Genomic DNA, 21,397 nt, shown 5'->3' on the forward strand with positions numbered 1-21,397 from the left:
AACTCACCTTCTTCTTCCTTCTTCCTCTTCCACTCTCACATTCCCCATCCCTATTTCATCTTCTAAATCAAGACATCACACACCTTTGAGGTATTTGAAGCTCCAAATCAGTGTAGAAAATAAGTGGGTGAGATCAAGGAAGAATCAAAGCGCAAAATAGGTTTGTTTTTGAGATTTGTACTGTTTTTTCGCGTAAATCTGGGTAGAATATATGGGTTCTGGTTCGTTCCGCTGTCAAGATAGCGGACGTTGTCTTGTTTCCGCTATCTTAGTAGCGGTAACTTCCGCTACTAAGATAGCGGAAGTTACCGCTACTAAGATAGCGGTAACTACTGCTATCAAGATAGCGGAAGTTACAGAAACTTAAATTACGGATATTGTTGCAGGTTCTGGTTTTGGGGTTTGACTTGGTGAAGTTTGTTGTCTATTAGGAGCATTATGGAAGCTGGAACTTCTGAGGTTGATAATGAACATGATGGCACAATTGTTGTTAGGGTGGATCTCACAAAGGCCTTTACTCCTGATAAAGTAAGTATTAAAATTGTTTAGTAAGGACTTGCATATACGTTTATGTGATGAGATAATGATTTATAATTTTTGTATGTGCAGGCTTTTGCATCCCACACTGATCTTATTGATTGGGCTCGCTGTGTAGGTAAAGAGAATGATTATGTTGTTATTGTGATTAGGTCTGACTACGGATCTGCAAAAAGGAAGCCTTTGATAACATTGGGATGTGAACGTGGTGGGAAGTACAAACCAGCGGCTTAAGTGTTAAAATGCAGTCAAACTGGAACAAAAAAGTCTGATTGCCCTTTAAGGCTAAGAGCAAGGCCTGGCGGCGTTGATGGGCGATGGAAGGTGATAGTTCATTCTGGGATTCACAACCATGATTCAGCTGAAACATTACAAGGTCACTCTTTTGTTGGTCGTCTAAATCCTGATGAAAAGGTCATGGTGGGAAGTATGATTGAGAAAAGGGTTAAGCCAAGCGACATGTTGATTGCACTAAGGGAGAAAAACCCCAACAATCTGACTCGAATCAAACAAATCTACAATGAGAAGCAAGCCTACAATAGGATTAAGAGGGGACCTTTTTCGGAGATTCAACACTTGATGAAGTTGTTGGAAGGTGACAAATACGCATATTGGTCTAGGGTTGAGGGTGGTTCTAATGTGATTAAATCTCTGTTCTTTGCTCACCCTGATTCTATTCATCTTTTTAATGAATTTCCTACGGTGGTGCTTATGGACAGTACATACAAGACCAACAGGTACAAAATTCCTTTACTTGAAATGGTTGGGGTGACATCAACTAATTTGACATACTCTATTGCATTTGCTTACATGGCGAATGAGCGCACAAATGAGGTGTTATGGGCATTAAATAGGTTGAAAGGGTTGATTGTGAAGGAAGAAAATCTTCCTAAGGTAATTGTCACTGACAAGGACAATGTTTTAATGAAAGTCATTGAAGACGTGTTCCCCGCAGCTCGCCATTTGTTGTGCCAATTTCACGTTTCAAAGAGTGTGACCGGACGTTGAAGACACTTATTCAGTCGATAGAAACCCGTGTATTTATTACTGATATCTGGAATCGGTTGATGCATGCTAACAGTGAGGCTGACTACCTTAAGGAGGTTGCAGCGATGCAAGTGAATGCATGTAACTTATGGCCATACCTTGAAACCAATTGGTTGCTGTTGAGACATAAATTTGTGAAGTTCGAGATTGATACCTGCATGCATATGGGGGGTGCACAACAACAAACAAGTAGTTACTAATTATAGCTTCCTTCCTCAATAATCTTTGCTTTTTGGTGAATTTATGTGATAATTGTTATGTTATTTGTTGATAGAGTTGAAGGTGCGCATTCAAAGTTGAAGAAGCTTCTTTCAGATAGCCTAGGTGACTTGGTTAAAGCTTGGACTGCTGTCAACAAGCTTCTTATCATGCAGCATGACAAGATTAAAGAATCATACCAGCTCAGCATTTTTGTCACCGAGCATACTCTCAATGATGTGTTTTATAAGGATTTGCGAGGCTTTGTTTCTAGAGCAGCATTGCATATGATTGCTAGAGAGAGGAAACAAATCGGTAGGCCTCTCGTGTTGATGGTTTATATTGCGGTTGTGCGATTAGAAGAACCCATGGACTACCATGTGCCTGTGAACTTCAGAAGTTAACTTTCGTCCCATTACTTGCGGTACATGCCCATTGGAGGAAATTGAATTGGGATTGTTCAGACCCTGCCATTGATCCTGAGTTGGGCGTCAGTTTTGAGTCTGAACTTGAAGCTTTAAAAGTTAAATTTGACAGATCTTCTGCGGCAGTGAGGAAGTCCATCATTGATAGCATTAGAATGATTTCTTTCCCGGAAAGGACTTCCATGTGTCCTCCTCCAAAGAAGGTCCCAACTAAGGGTAGGCAAAAAGGCTCTTCGAAAAAGGTCACAACAAAGAGTATCAAAGTACCTAGTCAACGCTCTACAAAACGTATGGCGTCTCGTTGGGAGCGTATTAATGTACAATATCCGGGCTCTTGGGAAGGTAGCAACTCCACACCAAATACTAGTCAGCGCTCTACAAGCCGAGTGAAGAATCAAAGCCTCCGCCCAAGCATGTTGAGACAAATCCCCGAAGAGTTTCATCGATTCATTGATTCCTTGGTTCATGTAAAGGGAGACGGACACTGCGGATTTAGATGTGTTGCTGCAATGTTGGATATGGGAGAAGACAAATGGGCGATTGTTCGTCGGACTCTGATCCAAGAACTTGACACTGAATTTGACATGTACTGTTCAATATTTGGGATAGCTGAGGCAAATGAGATACGTTGTGCTTTACATGTCACTTCAGACGGGCCAGTAGGAGACGATAAGTGGATGACCGTTCCTAATATGGCATACATTATATCCACAGCTTATAAAGTGGTGTTCATGACCCTTGCTATTAGTGGATGTAACACTTTCTTCCCATTGAGAGGAAGTGCAGACCCACCGGCACTCCACAAACGCATTGCAGTTGCATTTGTTAATGAAAATCACTTTATTGGGGTATTTAACTCTTACCGTATTGTTGTCTTTTTAAGTATATATATATTTATAGTGTTCTAAGATGCTTAATTTCCCAATGCAGGTTGTTCTTTGTGATGGGCACCCAATGCCGCTCACTGCTCACATGTGGACATATCATCGCAGGAATGAGGCCAAGACATGGGTTGATCCCTATTCTGCTCGAATTGACACTTATAGTGCATATCTTGCCGCTAAACATGGTGGTGGTGATCACTCAATAATGGACCTTAGTGAGGATTAATAATTGTTGTAATGTTATAAACCTTAGAGAATTTATGAGCATTCTGAATTCTGTAATGTTATAAACCTTAGTGAATTTATGAGCATTCTGAATTCTGTAATGTTATAAACCTTAGTGAATGTATGAGCATTCTGAATTCTGTAATGTTATAAACCTTAGTGAATTTATGAGCATTCTGAATTTCATACCCAGGCAGTTACCGCTATCTTGATAGCGGACGTTACCGCTATCTTGATAGCGGAAGTAAAAAACTTAACAAGGCCTCTGCAAACTGAAATTATTGTATCCGCTATCTTGATAGCGGACGTTACCGCTATCTTGATAGCGAACGTTACCGCTATCTTGATAGCGGAAGTGAAAAATTAACAAGGCCTCTTCAAAATGAAATTATTGTATCCGCTATCTTGATAGCGGAAGTTACCGCTATCTTGATAGCGGAAGTTACCGCTATCTTGATAGCGAACGTTACCGCTATCTTGATAGCGGAAGTGAAAAATTAACAAGGCCTCTTCAAAATGAAATTATTGTATCCGCTATCTTGATAGCGGAAGTTACCGCTATCTTGATAGCGGACGTTACCGCTATCTTGATAGCGGAAGTAAAAAATTTAACAAGATGGGTACAAAGTGAGATTGGTGTATCCACTATCTTGATAGCGGACGTTACCGCTATCTTGATAGCGGATGTTAAAAATTTAATAGAACGAATTCAAGATGAGATTGTTGTATCCGCTATCTTGATAGCGGACGTTACCGCTATCTTGATAGCGGAAGTTAAAAATTTAACAGAACGAATACAATTTAGATTGTTGTAAAATTCTCAGTAAAAATTTAACAGAAAGTATACAAGATGAGAACAGAAACTAAAACTTGGCTGCAGTTTCCCATAAACATAAACTCATCCATGTCCATAAACATAGACCTATACAACATCCATGTCCATAAACATAAACAACATAAACACATAAACACATGTCCATAAACATAAACACAACTACCAAAGTCAACAACATAAACACATCCATCACTCATAAACACTAGCATCACTCATAATCAGCTGAAGTCCCAACCCCGCTAGCACTCCTCTTCTTTCTACGTTGCTTTGGCTCCTCCGGTCCCTCCAATGTCTTCTGAATAATGGAATGCATAGTATGAACTACATCCCACATGGTTGTGCCCTCTGCGGGTGCCCCAACAGTCTCTGGATTAACAGCAACAGTAGAGTATGTCGACAGCAAAGCAAACTGACCCTGTAACATTCAAAGAAAGTGTCAATATTCGCAAGGTAATATTGCAAGAAAGTGTCAATACAGGGTTAAGTTAAACAAACCTCAAGAAATGACCAACGGTCAACTCTCAGCTCCTCAGGAATCATGAAAGGATGTGAGTGTTGTTTGTACCAGTCATTGTACTCAATATCACACTCGTGCGGGTAATCAACATAGCGTCCTCTAATAGTATGGTTTCGCCAATCCATCCACATAGCATCACAATCCTCGCATGAAACTTTTGATGGAGGAGCTCGAGGCTTGGACTGCACAATCCCAAACTGCCTGGATACACGCTCAGGTAGGTATGGATAAATTGAGCCGCTGAACCTGATGAATCCACTATACAGTGAGACATGTTCAAATGAACGATGAACATAATGGTCCATATAAGGCTTCCATATCACTCCACCAGCAGGAAAGTTATCAAGATTAAGTCTCTTCTGGTCCACTTTCTTTGTCCCCCTGAATGCCAACCACCTCCTAGCCACAGACATATCCGCTTTGTATTGAGGGAACTCCTTTCTCTCAAACAGCGACCCAGGAAAACGTGCATATACCCACGCCTGCATATCTAAGGTGTCAGTATTAAAATACAAAAAAATACAAATGAACTTAACAACAAATATCTCAAATACTGACCTGTAGCAAAGTTAAATACCCAGCAACTGTCCTCCCAGTCTTTTTGCAAGCCTCCCCTAACTGACCATACAAATATGCCAACGCCGCCGCACCCCATGCATACTGACCAGCCAAGCTAATATCCCTGAAAAGCTTAAGATAGGCAACACTAACAGACGTGTTACTCTTATCACAAAAGAGAGTCATGCCAACCAAGCGTAACAAGTAAGCTCGGGCTGCTTCTGTCCATTTCGATTCCTTCACACGGTTTTTCACAAGAGCTAGAAGCCAAGCATAATGAAGACTAGGACCTCTACACCTCCGAAACTCATCCTGCACCTCCTCAATTGTCACCCCCAGCAAATCAACAACCACAGGGGCAGCCTCTTCCTTAGTCGGCTTGCCCAATGAGAAAAAGGACCCTACCACAGGGATGTGCAATAGAGCTGAGACGTCATCTAGAGTGATCGTCATCTCGCCCCACGGCATATGAAATGAGGACGTCTCTGGCATCCATCGCTCAACAAAGGCGGTCACAATGCTAAGGTCAACTGAGCCGCCGTTACAACTATACGGAAGGTGTCCCAACCCTGCAGCTGCCACAAGTGTCTTCACATTGTCAGAGTAGAATTTTACAGGAAAGAAGTGTTTTCCATGATGATGAATCTTCAATGGGGCCCTACATTTGAAGTCAGATCGCACATATGACTTCCAGACGTCATGCGCTATATGCTGCCCAAACTTAGGCAACAGAGAGAGGTCATAGGGACCTCCGGGATACCAAACACCCTCTGTTCCATCACCATCCTCAGACTTTCCATCCTGCTCACTATTACCATCCTCATCACCATCTTCAGAACCCATCTCAACCTCATTCTCATTATCATTCTCATTATCATCATCATTCTCATTCTCATTCTCATAATCATTGTCATTCTCATTCTCATTCTCCAGACCATCACCATCCTCAGCACCCCAATGTCGTGCATTAACCAGCACACCCTCCTCAACTTCTCCCACACCCTGAGTCCCTTGACGATCTCAGCGAGCGGAAGCATGAGTTCGCGAACGGTCTCGGGGAGGATGTGGTGGTCGTGAAGCCGCTCCCACAACGCGTTGTGTATGTTTTGTCCTTGCCATCATGCCTGTGTTAACAAAGAAAATCAATGTTAGTTCTTTATTTACAAAACAAAACCCAAAGCACATATTAATAAAAACATGATTTTATGGCATCACAAGTTTCTGGCCTACACATGATATGAAATCTGTAGCTGACATGATTTCATGCTAATTAACCAGAAATTAGAACTAATTTGAATCACAAAGGAAACAAGCTAGAATATTACAAATTATAACAAGCTAGAATAAAGGGAACAGACCTGAGAATATTACAAAGGAAACAGACCTGTGCTAGAATATTACTAATTTTGAAAATCACATATTAATACTGCAAATTATAACTCCTGTGCTTCTTGATCGAATTACCCTACCGCTATCATAGCTGCGGAAACTACCGCTATCATAGTTGCGGAAACTACCGCTATCATAGCTGCGGAAACTACCGCTATCATAGCTGCGGAAACTAACCCGCGATGCCACACTACCGCAATCCTTGATTGCGGAAAGGTGAAACTGTGTGGGTTTTTAAACAGGCTAACAACTCGGAGGGAACAACATTGGGCAAATGGAATGATAAGGGAACAACTCAGAGGGAAAAACCGTGTGTGGGTTTTTAAGCAAACCAAAGGGAACAACTCAGAGGGACTTACCAGAGTCAAGGTTCCTTCTGAAATTGAGTCCTTCTTCCTCTTTCTTTCTTCTCCTTCTGAAATCGTGATGGTGATGGACAACGGAGAAACCGTGATGGAGGCTAGGGTTTTGGTGGGGAAATGTGAAGGAGGACCGTGATGGAGGCTGGGACTTTGGTGGGGAAACCGTGAAGGAGATGAGGAGATGACCGTCAGAATGAGAGGAGATGAAGAGGAGGAGATGAGGGCCGTGAATGAGAGGAGGGAGATGGGAGATGGTGCAGCCGTGTAGATTAGGTTTTTTTTTTCTTTTCATTGGAGCAGTTATTTTTTAAAATATTTGGGGGTATAAGTGTAATTTTGCACTTAAGGGGATGGTGTTGATAGTAAAGAGGGATGGTATAAATAGTCCTGGCCATCAAAATATACTGTGGGCTTATGCTTTCAACATGTTTTGCAAGGAGCCCACTTCGAGTCCCTGGCATATAGCAGGGTCCAACTCCAATGTGCAGGAGCAGGACCAGTTATTTCCCCATTATTTTTTTAATATTTCCTTTCTGGCTGTGCATATGTCATCAAAGAAAAAACTGCACCAGGTTAAAATAAAGAATAATGTTATGTTTAGAAACCATTTCCACCTCCACCTTACCTAAAGAAGAAGAGAAAAGCAGTGTTATCAGACTCGGACCGGACCAGCCGGTCCGACCGGGAATCGGACCCCTGACCGGTTCGAGTCACACATCGGATCAGCCATGCAATTGAACCGTTACGAACCGGAATGACTCGGCCGGTTTAGACAAAAAACCGGTGACTCGGCTGTAAGGTTGGATCGGCGAGTCAATTTTTTCCCAAAAAAAGTCAAACGACATCATACCAAAAAAAACTTCTTCCCGTGTGCCATCCAAGTACATCAGATCAATGAAGAAGAGAAGTTAGAGGAATGAAACCCATAAATAAATAAAAAAAGAAGAAACAAGAATAGCCCAGCAGCAAACATAAACAGAGTAATATCCAACGCTTGGGTAGAAGATTAGTATCCTCTGTTTTGAATCCTTCAATAAAAAAGCCATCTTACTATTAGTGTGCTGCGTTTTACACACCTGGGGACTCCTCCTTGTAGTTGATTAAAAAACAAAACCAGATCTGAATGAAGGGATGAAGGGCTGCGCACAGTTTATGCCTTTGTGGTTACTGGTTAGGGTTTCACCTTATTACTTACTAGTATAAAGGAAATGGGCCGTAGGTTTTTTGTTATTATATACACTGAGTGGTTTTTGATATTTGCTTATATTATTTGTATTTGGGCTTCATCTCAACAAAAAATAGTATGTATTTGGGATTCTTTTCAACTGGATATGTACAACACATTTGAGCAAATCCAAGGCGTTAATTTCTTAAAACATGTTTCAGATCTAATTCCTTGCTGGTGGTTTTAAATAAATTATATAATAAATTGATGTTTATAAGATTATATATAATGTATTAGATGTTATATGCAATTAATTTTTTCATTGTTTGGTTATATTATGAAATTAAAATTTTTTAGTAGACACCAGTCAAACGGTTCAACCATTGACTCACTGGTTGAACCAGTGACCCATTGACCCAGTGCCCTCACCGAGTTGATCTCTGGGTCGAGTCTGATAACACTGGAGAAAAGAGAGAAATGAGTGATATGATTTGTGATGTGACAGGAAATGCAGAGAGAGAAAAGAAGAAAAATGTGTGGAAATGAGATGGAAGAGAAAGTGAGGTGTGTATATATCATTACTCTAAAATAAAACATGTCAAATTTAACAAATAAAAAACGCTTACCGATGACCAATCTGTGAGTTTTTAGTTAAGAAGAAAACAAAAAGAACATCACAGCACAGAGCTTCGGACATTTTCGGAGTCTCCGCACTGCAACTGAGGTTTGTGCATAGACACTGGAATCCTCGTTTTGCAATCTCTAGTCTTTTTTACTGGGTCAATCAATCTCTGTTGTTTTAAATCTATTTATATAGCTTAAGATTATTGGTTTTCTGCTTGTGAATTGTGGATCAAGTGTGATGATTGTGCATCGTTATTGAGATTTACTGTCAATTTTTTAATTTTTTCTTGGGATGTTCGGGCATTTCTATGGGGGCGTTTTCAGTGTACAGATTTGAACTAGTTCTGACATTTGGGTTCAGTATATTTTCTTTTTGTTTGATACGTGAGATTTGTTTTAAAATCTATGGAACTCTTTGTGCTGTCTTATAGGTGAAAATTTTTAAGCCCTAGATTGAAGACCTGTTATTTATTAAACAAAATTCCTCCCACATTTTTGGATTATTGTAGCTATGGTAGTTACCTGATATAGTGAGCCCACCCTATTAGCTCTGGTATTATCTACTCCACTTTTTCCCATCATCATATCTGCATTTCTTGAGTTTCATTTCCCTGTTATTGGAAATTAATTTTATGTGTCCCTCCTTTATATCATGTGGAGGAATTTCTTATTCTTGTGAGAGTAGTGTCTCTCTATAAGGACTTGTATCTTGTGGCGCTTCCCTCTTCTATTCCTTCTCCACTTTCTTCCTTTTCTTCTTCTTTGAATTTTGAATTCAGCTTCATTTCAAACAATTTGAATTTTGAATTCAGCTTCATTTCAAACAATTTGAATTAACGTTTAAGAAGCAACATTGAAATTCCTCTAGAAAGCATAACAAACACCAAAAGCTACTTACAGATGTGGAGGAAGTCGACTCTTTCAAACTAGATTCAAGGAGATTTTGAAGATATGAAAATGAGCTTCCTATGAAGCACCTATTATTTGATACTCTATTATCCAAGAACATTTTAAATGGAATAGAACTTCTAGAAGCTCTAATATGTGCATACATATTTTGGTTTTTAGTGTTGATACTCATAATTATCGTAAATGTAGCAGTCTTGAAAGCTGGGTAATGTAACCAGCCTTGTATCTGGTTTGGAATGTTTGATTGCCTAATGGGCTTTTGACTTTATTTCTTGAATTTGTGAATACTTGTAGTATGGCTGCTGCTTGAATTAAGATACGAAGTATAAATTTTCTGATTGGTTTCATTATTTAAAAATATGGAAATGCATAGATTTTCATTTACTGATAACTTTTGTTAAACTATTTTTGTACATCTGACATCTGTATGGTTTCTCTAAATTTTCTAGTAGGACCTTATAGTTTAAAAGTTTCTAACCCCCGTTAGAAACTTTTTGAAAGGTCCCTATACATTAACTAAGATTTTAACTGGGTCCTACTAATTATAAATTTATATAATTATGTCCCAGAAACTTTTAACAGCAACACAAGTTTTCAGATGAGACTTTTTAATTAACGGATTTAACCTTAGTTAGTTGACCTAATTAAAATTTTCTTTTAGAAAAATAGGGATTTCTGTAAGAACTTCTACACGTAAGGACCTATTTTGAAAATTTTGTGAAATTATAGGGATGTACAGCATTATTTGATGGTAACTATAAATTCAACATGGAAAATTCCAAAATTGAGTTTGGGCTATTAAAAGAGACAAGCGGAGGATAGGAATTTAATGTGAGAACATTGCTGAATATTCATTCAATGAGTAGTGAATACAAAGAGAGATCTATTTATACAAACCGCTCTTAGTAGTGAAGATGACAACTGTCTGTGTCTGTCACTAACAGAAAATAACAAACCTAACTAATTGATAACATAAGAGATAAACTCTACAACAGAACTCTAACTAGTTTATAACAGAAAACTTTAACTATGCAACAGAGAAAACCAAAGCTGATTATTAAAGGAGTAATATTCTCTAACATGAGCATATTATCATTACTGGTCTGGGTCTTTTATCTGAGTTTTGATATTGATTGCATTTTGTCAATATTTGTCTATTGCAGCTCTTAAGACTGCTTGATAGGGCTGTTATATAGAGGCTAACATGAGCTTTACTGCCCCGTCACTTGTTTCTGCTGGTAAGTTTTTCTTACCGATCAGCTCCGATCTGGATTATCCCTGTGACTTCATATTGTAATTTATCCACCGGGGAGTTCACTGGTTAATATATGGGATTCACCGATCAGCTCCTCTATCATGAAATTTTTGGGACTCAGACGGAAAGCTAACATCCCATCTTCTTTGTTTTTTAATCACTGCATGTACTTTATATCATTTATATGGCTGTATTTCAGGTGCTAGAAGAGCATTTGAGTATGGAAGAACATATGTTGTCAGGCCAAAAGGTAAACACCAAGCAACTATAGTTTGGTTACATGGCCTCGGTGATAATGGCGCCAGGTGATACGACATTTCCTTTTGGTTTTTACAAATTCATGACTGAAAATTCTTTCGTGGTTGGGAGATTTGATTTCTTGTTCTTTTAATTTTCAGGCTTTATTTATAATTGTTTTGCCACCTAGATAGCTATGAATTAAGTGAGCGATGTCATAAATTTTGGGTTTTAACTGCCTGTGCAGGTTTAATAGCAATTTCAATTTTTAACCCCTTCTATTAAATTTTAAATCGTTAAGGTTGTTGTTAGAACTTTTTCATGTCTAAGTTTCGTAATGGGTAAAACTTACATTCTTTGAGAATAAATTTGTTATATATCCAAGCAATATATCATTTTTAGTCGTTTGAGTGTGTACTCTATGTCTGTGTGTGTATCTTTTCTGCAGTATATAAACTTGTGAAGGTGTCTATGAATGCATAGAGATGCTTGGTTTAGTTAAGTGGGTGGAACTTTAGTTGGACATTCTTTGCATTGTACTGTTTATTGAGTGTTGAACCAATGCTCCAAGAACAATATATCATGAAGTTTATCCAATGATAGGAATAGTACACAAAACAAAGAATAGCAATCAAAATAGTACGAGTTGCTAGAAAACAATAGATACAAGAATCTCAACTAATACTTTTTGCAACAAGAGTATGGAGTGGACAAACTCCCAAAACAGTACAAAGACATAAAAAGCTTCCTGCCCATTTGTAATCCTAAGTGGGGTATTTATAATATCCCAGTATTATTTGTGATAGAACAAATCTCAAACCTGCGAACTGAACCTAAACCTAAGGGCTCTTTGGTACTCTGTATTAGACATGATAGTATAAGTTTATACAATACATTATAGGTTTATCCATTGTTTGGTGTTAACATTGTATTGTATAGGTTTATCCATCTATCCACTCTTATACATTCAATTGATGGATTATGTAATCCAGCCTACAGATGTAGGATAAGGCCCGATAAGATTGTGACGTATAAGCTACTTAAAAATATTTAATCCACAACAACCACCGCTGCCACCACCACCACCCCCCTTTTATCACGCCTTTTCCTATACTATCCCCTTGTATTATCAGGATTTATACTATACAACATACCCAACGGGCCCTAAGGGTTTAACTTGGAACAACTGCACAATAGCTACCAAACTCCTAATTCCTAAGGCTGAACTCGTACATCTTTCACTTCCTTCTTTTCAGCATGCATTTTAGTAGTAGGCTAGTTTTTGTTGACGTGTTCAAAGCCTGGCAACTCAGCTTGCTTTGAATGTTTCTTCTGCATGGAGTATATGCGCAGGGGAGGTGATGTGTCATTACTCCTCTTCATGGTGTACATCAGGAAATTGTGCTTTGAGTAATTCATAATTCTTCCTCTTAAGAATTTGGGCTTTGGCCTAACTCTATCCCAAAAGTTAACCTAGTTCTGAGGATTTCTCCACCATTTATAAGGACTATATTGTCAATATCTCTAGTCAAGGGTTGGACATGTGGAGTGTGAAGTTTGCAGAATTCGGGTTAGGATTAAGTCTACCCAATGGAATCCATGTTGTTTTCTTTGACCCAGGGACTGATTGGGTTTTAGTTTCATGCTCCAAGGCTAAACTATGTCTTATGCACATTTCTAGGCTTATGAATTCTTACATTCGATTTTAGTTCTTCCTCCAGCCCATTGATAGAAGCCTCCATCAAACAGTGTTCAGCCCTCGGTTTCTTACTCGTGCAGCCCGTCTGACAAATTTCTACCTATACCATTTTAAGAGAGTGTGCTCATTGTTAATTCAAGAAAATAAATCTAACATATCTCCTTATGAATACATCACTTCAATATCTGCTTCGAAGTCCTGAGGAGTTTGATTATAACTGAAATTATGAAATATTTTCTGCCTCAAAAATCCAGTCTCGTGGAAACCTTAAAATTTTGGGAAGTCTATTTTGGTGTGGGTGTGTGAGCAGAATTTTTCTGTAACCAAGGACTATTTGCATCATCATCTTTGTCGCATGTCACTTTGCCTCAGTGCGGACACCTTTCACTTGTTCCAACATGTGAAGAATTTCTAGAATGAGCCCTGGTGCTCTGACTTCTGCTGCAAAAAGATAGACAGCGATATGCAACTTAGGCGTTATAGCAGTTTTTCCCGATGAATAGGCGTAATAGCAGTTAATTTGTTGAAGAACCGGATCCAGGTTCTGGGTAGGTTTCAGGTCGCTAGTTGGCGCAGAGGAACATGTTTGCACCAGGGTGGTTGAACTTTACTCTAGTGCCAAATGATAGAAACAATATGATAGGAGCTAGTAATGAATGAGAAGAAAAATGATTATTATTCATGGGTAGCACTGAACTACAGTTTTTGGTTATTTGAGAGAACCAGCAGTCTCCCTAGATTTCTCTTATTACATATAAGGTACCCTCCTATTCCTCTCTCCGTCTTATTTATGGTCTCTCATATCTAACTAAACCCTTAATAACTATCTAACTAACTCACTAACTGTCACTAGCAGTTATGTATTACTGTACTAACAAAAATAGCAATTCAAAGAGTAAGAGTTGCTGGAAACAATAGATACATGCAGAATGATCTGATAGCATCTTGGTAATTGACATGGTCACATGGTTTATGATGCAAGTTTTAAATAATTTGATTGTCTTAATGATATCTGACTTCCATCTCTGATTTGTTCTCCCTTCAAACCTGCTCCAAATATATTTTCTGTTAAAATGAAAAACTTATTGATATGATAATAGTTAAAATGCCTAGTTTAGATTTCTCCAGTTCTTTCTGTTCAAATACAAATTCCATCCATGTATTGAAAATGTTTAACTGAATTTCATTGATTGTAAAACTGAAGAGTACAATTGAAGATCTCTCTATTTATAGAGAGTTACAAGCTTGCATAAGAAGCTAACTAATTCTGTTATGCCAGCTCAGCTTTGACAGCTAAGATAACTAACTTGACGGCTAAGCTAATTACTAGAGTAACTAACTCCATAACAGAAACTATATCTGACTATATAGTATACTCTAATATACCCCCTCAAACTCAAGGTGGGTGAGAAACAAATTCAGAACTTTTTCCCTGACAAAGAAAATATCTAGTTCCATGTGCTTTGTCGTAGTGTGAAGCACTGGATTATGGGTCAAAGCAACCGCTCCCATATTATCACATAAGATTCTTGGAGTCATGAATGGAACATGAAGTTCATGAAGCAATGATTGAATCCATAGCAACTCAGCAGAAGTGCTGGCCAGACTGCGGTACTCTGCTTCAGTACTGGATCTGGCAACCAGTGTTTGCTTTTTAGAGGTCTAGGAGACAAGATTTGGTCCAAAGAAAACACAGGAACCTGAGGTTGACCTTCTGTCATCAGGGTCAGAGCCCCAATCTGCATCACAATATGCAGTCAATGGCACTGGAGTATGTAAGGAACAAGGCTTAATATGCAGGCCATGATGAATAGTGCCCTTTAGATACCTAAGTATCCTTTTGACAGCCTTCCAATGGTCTTGTAGAGGCTGACTGAGAAACTAGCAAACCTTATTGACAGCAAAACTAATTTCAGGTCTGGTGAGAGTTGCATATTGCAAAGCCCCCACAATGGACCTGTAGAGTGTAGGGTCTTCAAAGTAGTCTCCCCCATGTCTGCTCAATTTGGAACCACCAACCATAGGTGTAGAAATTCCTTTAGCCTCAGCTATGTCAGCCCTCTCAAGGAGATCCCTTATGTATTTGGACTGAGTTAAGAGGAGTGATCTATCTTGCAAGTGGTGTACTTGAACACCTAGAAAATAGTCCAATTGACCCAACTGCTTCAAAGCAAACTCTGAATTAAGTTTCTGAACTACCTCTTGAATAAAAGGCAAGAAATTTCCTGTGATGATTATGTCATCCACATATACAAGAATATAGATCACATTGGACTTGTTGTGAAAGGTAAACAAGGAAGGATCACAGCAACTAGCCTTAAACCCATACTTAACCAAAGCTGCCTTCAATCTATCAATCCAAGCTCGAGGAGCCTGCTTGAGTCCATATAAAGCTTTATTAAGTTTGCACACAAGGTACTTGTCTGAATTCTGAAAACCAGTGGGTTGTTGCATGTAAACCTCTTCTTGCAAAGCACCATGAAGAAAGGCATTGTTCACATCTAGCTGATGCATATGCCACTGTTTGGAGACAGCCAAACTAAGAATCAACCTAATAGTGATTGGTTTTACCACAGGAGAAAAGGTTTCAGCATAATCAAACCCCTTTACTTGATGATATCCTTTAGCCACAAGGCGAGCTTTGTATCTATTGACTGATCCATCAGGATTTTCCTTAATCCTAAACACCCATTTACACCCTATAGGACGTCTCCCCTTTGGAAGAGAAACCAAAGTCCAAGTATTGTTGGCCATGAGTGCTTAATACTCTGATTTCATTGCTGCTAGCCACTTAGGATCCTTTAAAGCATTCCTTGTAGTTGTAGGCTCAGTTTGTGCAAGTAATAGAGTGGGAAAAAGTCTTGGCATAACAATACCAGACTTAGACCTAGTCTGCATAGGATGAGCATTAATTACTGGAGGTACAGGAGAGGAATTTGATGCTGGAGGAGAAGCATTAGGTGTGACTGCAGCAGATTCTGAAACAGGAGACTGAGGATTTGAAGAACCTTCATGCTCAGGAGAAGAACCAGTAGCTGCAACTGCTTCTGCAGTAGCCTCTTGTATAGGGTGAGAAGAACCAGTAGCTGCAGGAGATGCAGGAGCTGCTGCAAAGAGGGGTTGCTGCTCAAGAGGAACTGAAGCAATAACAGGAATAGTAGAAGAGATTCCTGAACAGCTAGACATTACAGCATCAGAACTAAACAAAGTTGAATATGGAAATTTAAACTCATTAAACCTCACATCTTTGGAGATGTAGATTTTGCCATCACTAGATAGACACTTGTAACCCTGGTGAGAGGAAGAATAACCAAGAAAAACACACTCTCTAGACCTGAAGGACAACTTAGATGAATTGTAAGGTCTGAGATGGGGATAGCATGCACTTCCAAACACCCTAAGGATACTATAATGATACAGCGGAAGTCGTACTAGGATTGCAAGCACAAATCCTAAAAGAAAAGGCTTCTGGAATCCACCAGAAAGGGAGATAGCCAGCGCTAAAACCCTAGAAAATAATCTGGAATTCACCAGAGTTGATAAACTGGAATCCACCAGAGTTTGAGAGAAATCTCCTTCTTTTAATAATCAAAAACTTACTATGGCTCATGCCTTACAACTGCTTAAATAGAGAAATAGGAAAACCCTAATGAAACTAAAAATATTCTATTCTAAAATAAAAAGATCCTATTCTGAAAATAAAAAGATCCTAATATGAAAATAAAAAGATCCTAATCAAAAGTTAATAAAATATACAAATTAAAAGACCCTATTCACAGAATAAAAAGATCCTAACCACAAATAAATAAAATTACTAAAATACTAAAAATATCCTAAAAACCTCCTACATCAGTCTCCTCTTCTTGTGAAGAACTCGACCCCGAGTTCTCATCACTATAAAGGACTTCAGCTGCCTCAAAATACCAGGATCAAAAGGCTTTCAAATTAAACCAAGGAGAGTGAGTGTTGAAAATCTAATAAAAGCACATGGAAAAGAGTGTGGAGACTCCTGTTTTGAAACACTAGTGTCCATTTTGTTGATGCCAGGATCAAATTGTTTTCGCCGAATACCATGAAATTGAAAGAGTGTGTTTTCTGGATGAATAAGCAGTGATTGAAACAACTTCCAGTGGCATGGAATCAATTTTCTGAATTGCGAGTTAGACAAGTTGGATTGCACTTCCTCTTGCTCAAGCATATTACCAAACATATGGGGTGCAAACTTGGGAATAAGGACAGATTGAACCTGAGGCACAACCATAAGTGTTGGATTGTAAGGTGTGACTACTGCCTCGATGCCCAAATTGACAGAGGTGTCTGCCTCTGATATAACACGGGGTGCAACCTCTGAGATGTCATCATATCTAGATAGAAGAGAACTGTGTGTTGGTGTGCTCTCGCTGCACAAATCATCCATCAACGTTTTTGCCTCATCTTCCAGGGCAACAACAGAGGATGGCGCAAATGAAATTTGAGACTCCGATTCCGAAGAAGTTGCGTGCACAGGTCTAGCAGATGGACATGAATTTGATGTGGGTTTTGGTAGGGGTTGTGGCATGGAAATTGGATCTGCAGTCAGTGATATGTTGTGGTGAGGATTGATAAGGATGAGTGTAGAAGGTTCGTGGTGTGGAGTTTGGGTGGTTTTAGAGGTTGGGTACTGAACTTGGTAATAAGGATGAGATACAGATGGTGAAGGTAAGGATTGGGAAGGTAAGTATATAGCGGAAGGGTTGTTGTTGTTGTCGCGCGGAAACCTATGTGGTTTTCCTCTCCTGTCTCGTCGCCGGTTACCGTTGTTGGTATTGTTGAAATGCGCCGATCGTGAACGTCGCCATTTGTTGTGTCATTTGTTGTGTCATAGCAGTTAGGGCCGCGGTAAGAGCCGCGATAACATCCTTCAGGTCTGCTTTGGTCATTGGTTGATCTTCCATGGTTGATCAAGCAAATAAAAGAGACAGGAGAAACCTGCTCTGATACCACTTGATACAGCGGAAGTCATACTAGGATTGCAAGCACAAATCCTAAAAGAAAAGGCTTCTGGAATCCACCAGAAAGGGAGATAGCGAGCGCTAAAACCCTAGAAAATAATCTGGAATCCACCAGAGTTGATAAACTGGAATCCACCAGAGTTTGAGAGAAATCTCCTTTTTTTAATAATCAAAAACTTACTTTGGCTCATGCCTTACAACTGCTTAAATAGAGAAATAGGAAAACCCTAATGAAACTAAAAATATTCTATTCTAAAATAAAAAGATCCTATTCTGAAAATAAAAAGATCCTAATATGAAAATAAAAAGATCCTAATCAAAAGTTAATAAAATATACAAATTAAAAGACCCTATTCACAGAATAAAAAGATCCTAACCACAAATAAATAAAATTACTAAAATACTAAAAATATCCTAAAAAGCTCCTACATCATATAATCTGCTGGAACTTTGAACAGTTTGTGATAAGGACTAATGTTATCAAGAACGGGAGTAGGTAGCCTGTTTATGAGAAAAACAGCAGTAAGAAAAGCATGGTCCCAATAAGAATTAGGCATGTTAGCATAGGACAAGAGAGATAAACCAGTTTCAACTATATGGCGATGTTTCCTCTCAACACTACCATTTTGATGGTGTGTGTGAGGACAAGTCAGTCTATGGTCTATACCTAGCTTAGTAAAATAAGGAACTAGAGGTTTGAATTCTGTGCCACCATCAGTTTGAACTGATTTTATTTTAAGACCAAATTTCAATTCAGCCATTGCTTGAAATTGAAGAAACACAGAACAGGTATCGGATTTTCTCTTAATAGGATAAATCCAGGTGAACCTGGAGAAGGCATCAACACAAGTAAGAAAATAAAAATAACCAGCAGAAGATTCAATGGAAGCAGGACCCCATAAATCTGCAAATATTAATTCTAAGGGAGAAGTATAAACTGTAGTAGAAGAGGAAGGTAATCTATGAGACTTAGCAACACAACAAGCTTGACAAACTGAAAACTTTGATTTATGTGGTATTGGTATTTTACATATGGAAAGCGCAGATTGCAGAGCCTCATGACGAGGATGCCCTAGTCTAGAATGCCACAATTCATATGATGTGTGGCTAGGTACATTAGATACATTATTTAAAGTAGAAACTGTAGAATTAACATCAGCAGGAGAAGACTTGGTCATTGAAAAGGTAGAGGGAACAGAAGCAGAAGAAAGTCCCTTGAGGAATGTTGAGGAGTGCATGCCATCAAAGGTGTATAAGCCATCTTGACCAAGAGAGCCACGGAGGAGAGTCCTAGAATTGTCCTGAGATTTAACAGTGCAATGGTAAGGATGAAACTCAAAGAAAACACCATTATCCCTGACAAATTTACTTACACTGACAAGATTTTTAGTAATATTAGGAACTAACAAAAGATTGTGAAGTTTCAGAGTGGTGTGTGTGTGTCTAATGGAGAGGAAAAAGAGGCTGAACCAATAGACTTTATAGGCAAACCTTGTCCATTACCCATGAATACTTGATCATTGCCAGTAACTGACATGCTATCTGAAAGAACTGAGGCATCATGTGTAACATGATGTGTAGCTCCTGAGTCAGGGAACCAACTGCCAAGAGTTGAAGGGGCAGATGCTACCATAGCCTGTGGTGCAGAAGCAATCATAGCCTGAGGTGCACGAGGATGCTGTGCTGGAGCTCGAGGAAATAAACCAAATCCAAAACCAGAAGGTGCAGGAGCAGTGTAACCATAGCCAGGAGAAGCAGACATAGCACCTTGTTGAAAAGGAAGACCAGTACCATAGCTGGATCCAGCAAAAGGCACACCAAACTGTGCAGGAGAACCAAAAGGCTGGAATCCACGAAAAGGCGTGTAACCAAACTGTGGAAGCAAGCCAAGAAGAGAGGAAACAGCAGCTTGTGATGTCATAGTAGGTTGACTCTGAGAACCAGAGGAAGAAGAATTTCCTCGATGATAGCAGATGCTAGCATCATGACCAAATTTGTGACAGATCTGGCACTGAACAGAGCCACGACCACCACGATTTGATCTGCCACCACGGCCACCAGAATTGTTGTAGCCACCGCGATAACCATAGCCACGAGAATCGCCAGATCTACTGCGATCATCAGATGCTGATGAGGAGTCAACGTTGCTCGAAGCATAGTTGACTTCAGTGCTCACCGGTAACGGAGGCGCGACGGTCACCGGAGACGGTGCAATAGGTGTTGCCGGAGATGGAGAAACCACCGGCGACGGCGGTGGTGCAGTCGCATGAGCAAGGAGCGCCGCCGGTGCAGAAGCTTGAAGCTGACGTGCGCGCGAGCGATCCAAACGCGCTTCATGCGCGATGATCATCGCCTCAACATGCGAGATCGAACACTGCTCACTACGATTGTAATCAATCGTCATCAGAGGACTATAGTCATCAGGAAGACCATCGAAGATCGCTTCCAGATGTTCACGATAAGAGATCGGATCACCAATCGTGATCAGTGCGTTCACGATCGACTTCACACGCTTGAGGAAATCCGAAGTACTCTTCGATCCTTTGGTGATGGTTCGAAGCTCAGATCGCAGTTGTGTAGATTGCGCAAGTGACTGAGCTTGAAAGAAATCAAGAACAACTTGCCAAACCTCCCATGCGTACTTGCAATTCACGACGGTGGGAAGCACAGAAGGCAATAGAGAAGAAAAAGCCATGTGAACAAAGCAGAATCCTGTTGCTCCCAGAGTTGATATGCAGGATTCTCAACAGCATTGACACGATCCTGTTCACTGAGAAAACGCAGTGGAATCTCTGGATCTACAAGAAAACTCTGCAAGCGATGTATCCTGACAATTCCTTCAACATGTTGCTTCCATGAGAGGAAATTGGAGTCATCTAGCTTCAGTGTGAGCTTGTGAACCAGTGTAGATGCACTCGATTGTGACAGAGCCCCTGAAACTGGTGCTGGAGTAGGTATAGGAGTTGCAGGAGCAGAAGCTTCATCAGCCATGGTGATGAAGAAGAAGAAGAAAAACCTAAGAAAAATCTGAGAGAGAAAGGCCTCAAGGACCGTACCCTGCTCTTGATACCATATTGAAAATGTTTAACTGAATTTCATTGATTGTAAAACTGAAGAGTACAATTGAAGATCTCTCTATTTATAGAGAGTTACAAGCTTGCATAAGAAGCTAACTAATTCTGTTATGCCAGCTCAGCTTTGACAGCTAAGCTTAACAGCTAAGATAACTAACTTGACAGCTAAGCTAATTACTAGAGTAACTAACTCCATAACAGAAACTATATCTGACTATATACTATACTCTAATACCATGAGAGGCATAAATTGGATAGCGGTAAACAGTAGGAATAACAGTTAGATGTTTAAGCATGGTTTTAACCATATGGTTATGACTTAGAAGTTGGAACCCTGATTTTGTGATTTACTTTTGCAGTTGGTCCCAGTTACTAGAGACACTTGCTCTTCCAAATGTAAGAACCCAGAATTTTGAACTGCTGAAGAGGGATCATGAGTCGTTAATACCTAGTTGCATATTCTAGA

General features: G+C 39.6%; 3 protein-coding genes across 4 annotated transcripts in view; 2 read left to right on the forward strand and 1 right to left on the reverse strand.

Annotated features, from left to right (window-relative positions):
• The first annotated feature begins 438 nt into the window (after window positions 1–438).
• Window positions 439–3,317, forward strand: LOC130736078 (uncharacterized). Its single transcript, XM_057587933.1, has 6 exons — window positions 439–528; window positions 610–752; window positions 822–1,502; window positions 1,859–2,097; window positions 2,247–3,055; window positions 3,138–3,317. Exons 1-6 carry the CDS (start codon window positions 439–441, stop codon window positions 3,315–3,317), a joined length of 2,142 nt encoding a protein of 713 aa, XP_057443916.1.
• Window positions 3,318–4,146: 829 nt separating this feature from the next.
• LOC130713130 (protein MAIN-LIKE 1-like) lies at window positions 4,147–8,178 on the reverse strand. 2 transcript variants are annotated; one of them, XM_057563735.1, is made up of 4 exons: window positions 8,054–8,178; window positions 5,227–6,350; window positions 4,647–5,150; window positions 4,147–4,566 (listed from the first exon to the last, which is right to left on the reverse strand). In XM_057563735.1, the coding sequence occupies exons 2-4, from the start codon at window positions 6,067–6,069 to the stop codon at window positions 4,360–4,362; spliced, it is 1,554 nt and encodes a 517-aa protein (XP_057419718.1). In that variant the 5' UTR covers window positions 6,070–6,350; window positions 8,054–8,178; the 3' UTR covers window positions 4,147–4,359. The 2 variants fall into 2 exon arrangements, with proteins under 2 accessions (XP_057419718.1, XP_057419114.1); XM_057563131.1 differs by having other exon boundaries at window positions 6,975–8,177.
• Window positions 8,179–8,727: 549 nt separating this feature from the next.
• Window positions 8,728–21,397, forward strand: part of LOC130714489 (uncharacterized) — a 30,135-nt gene continuing 17,465 nt past the window's right edge. The window contains exons 1-4 of the mRNA XM_057564707.1: window positions 8,728–8,866; window positions 10,839–10,913; window positions 11,130–11,235; window positions 21,291–21,327. Of these exons, the coding sequence (XP_057420690.1) occupies window positions 10,880–10,913; window positions 11,130–11,235; window positions 21,291–21,327 (177 nt within the window). The 5' untranslated portion in view covers window positions 8,728–8,866; window positions 10,839–10,879. The remainder of the gene's footprint in view (window positions 8,867–10,838; window positions 10,914–11,129; window positions 11,236–21,290; window positions 21,328–21,397) is intronic.

Source organism: Lotus japonicus, chromosome 1 (genome assembly GCF_012489685.1).
Source record: "Lotus japonicus ecotype B-129 chromosome 1, LjGifu_v1.2".
NCBI lineage: Eukaryota > Viridiplantae > Streptophyta > Magnoliopsida > Fabales > Fabaceae > Lotus > Lotus japonicus.

Excerpts from the sequence above, each read along its gene's own strand:
- LOC130713130 (XM_057563735.1), bottom strand. The coding sequence starts at position 6,069 with ATGGGTTCTGAAGATGGTGATGAGGATGGTAATAGTGAGCAGGATGGA. Across the intron at positions 5,151-5,226 it reads GGTATTTAACTTTGCTACAG|GCGTGGGTATATGCACGTTT; the intron begins GTCAGTATTTGA and ends TTAGATATGCAG. Across the intron at positions 4,567-4,646 it reads ACCGTTGGTCATTTCTTGAG|GGTCAGTTTGCTTTGCTGTC; the intron begins GTTTGTTTAACT and ends TGAATGTTACAG.
- LOC130736078 (XM_057587933.1), top strand. The coding sequence starts at position 439 with ATGGAAGCTGGAACTTCTGAGGTTGATAATGAACATGATGGCACAATT. Across the intron at positions 753-821 it reads GGATGTGAACGTGGTGGGAA|GCTAAGAGCAAGGCCTGGCG; the intron begins GTACAAACCAGC and ends TTGCCCTTTAAG. Across the intron at positions 3,056-3,137 it reads ATGAAAATCACTTTATTGGG|GTTGTTCTTTGTGATGGGCA; the intron begins GTATTTAACTCT and ends TTCCCAATGCAG.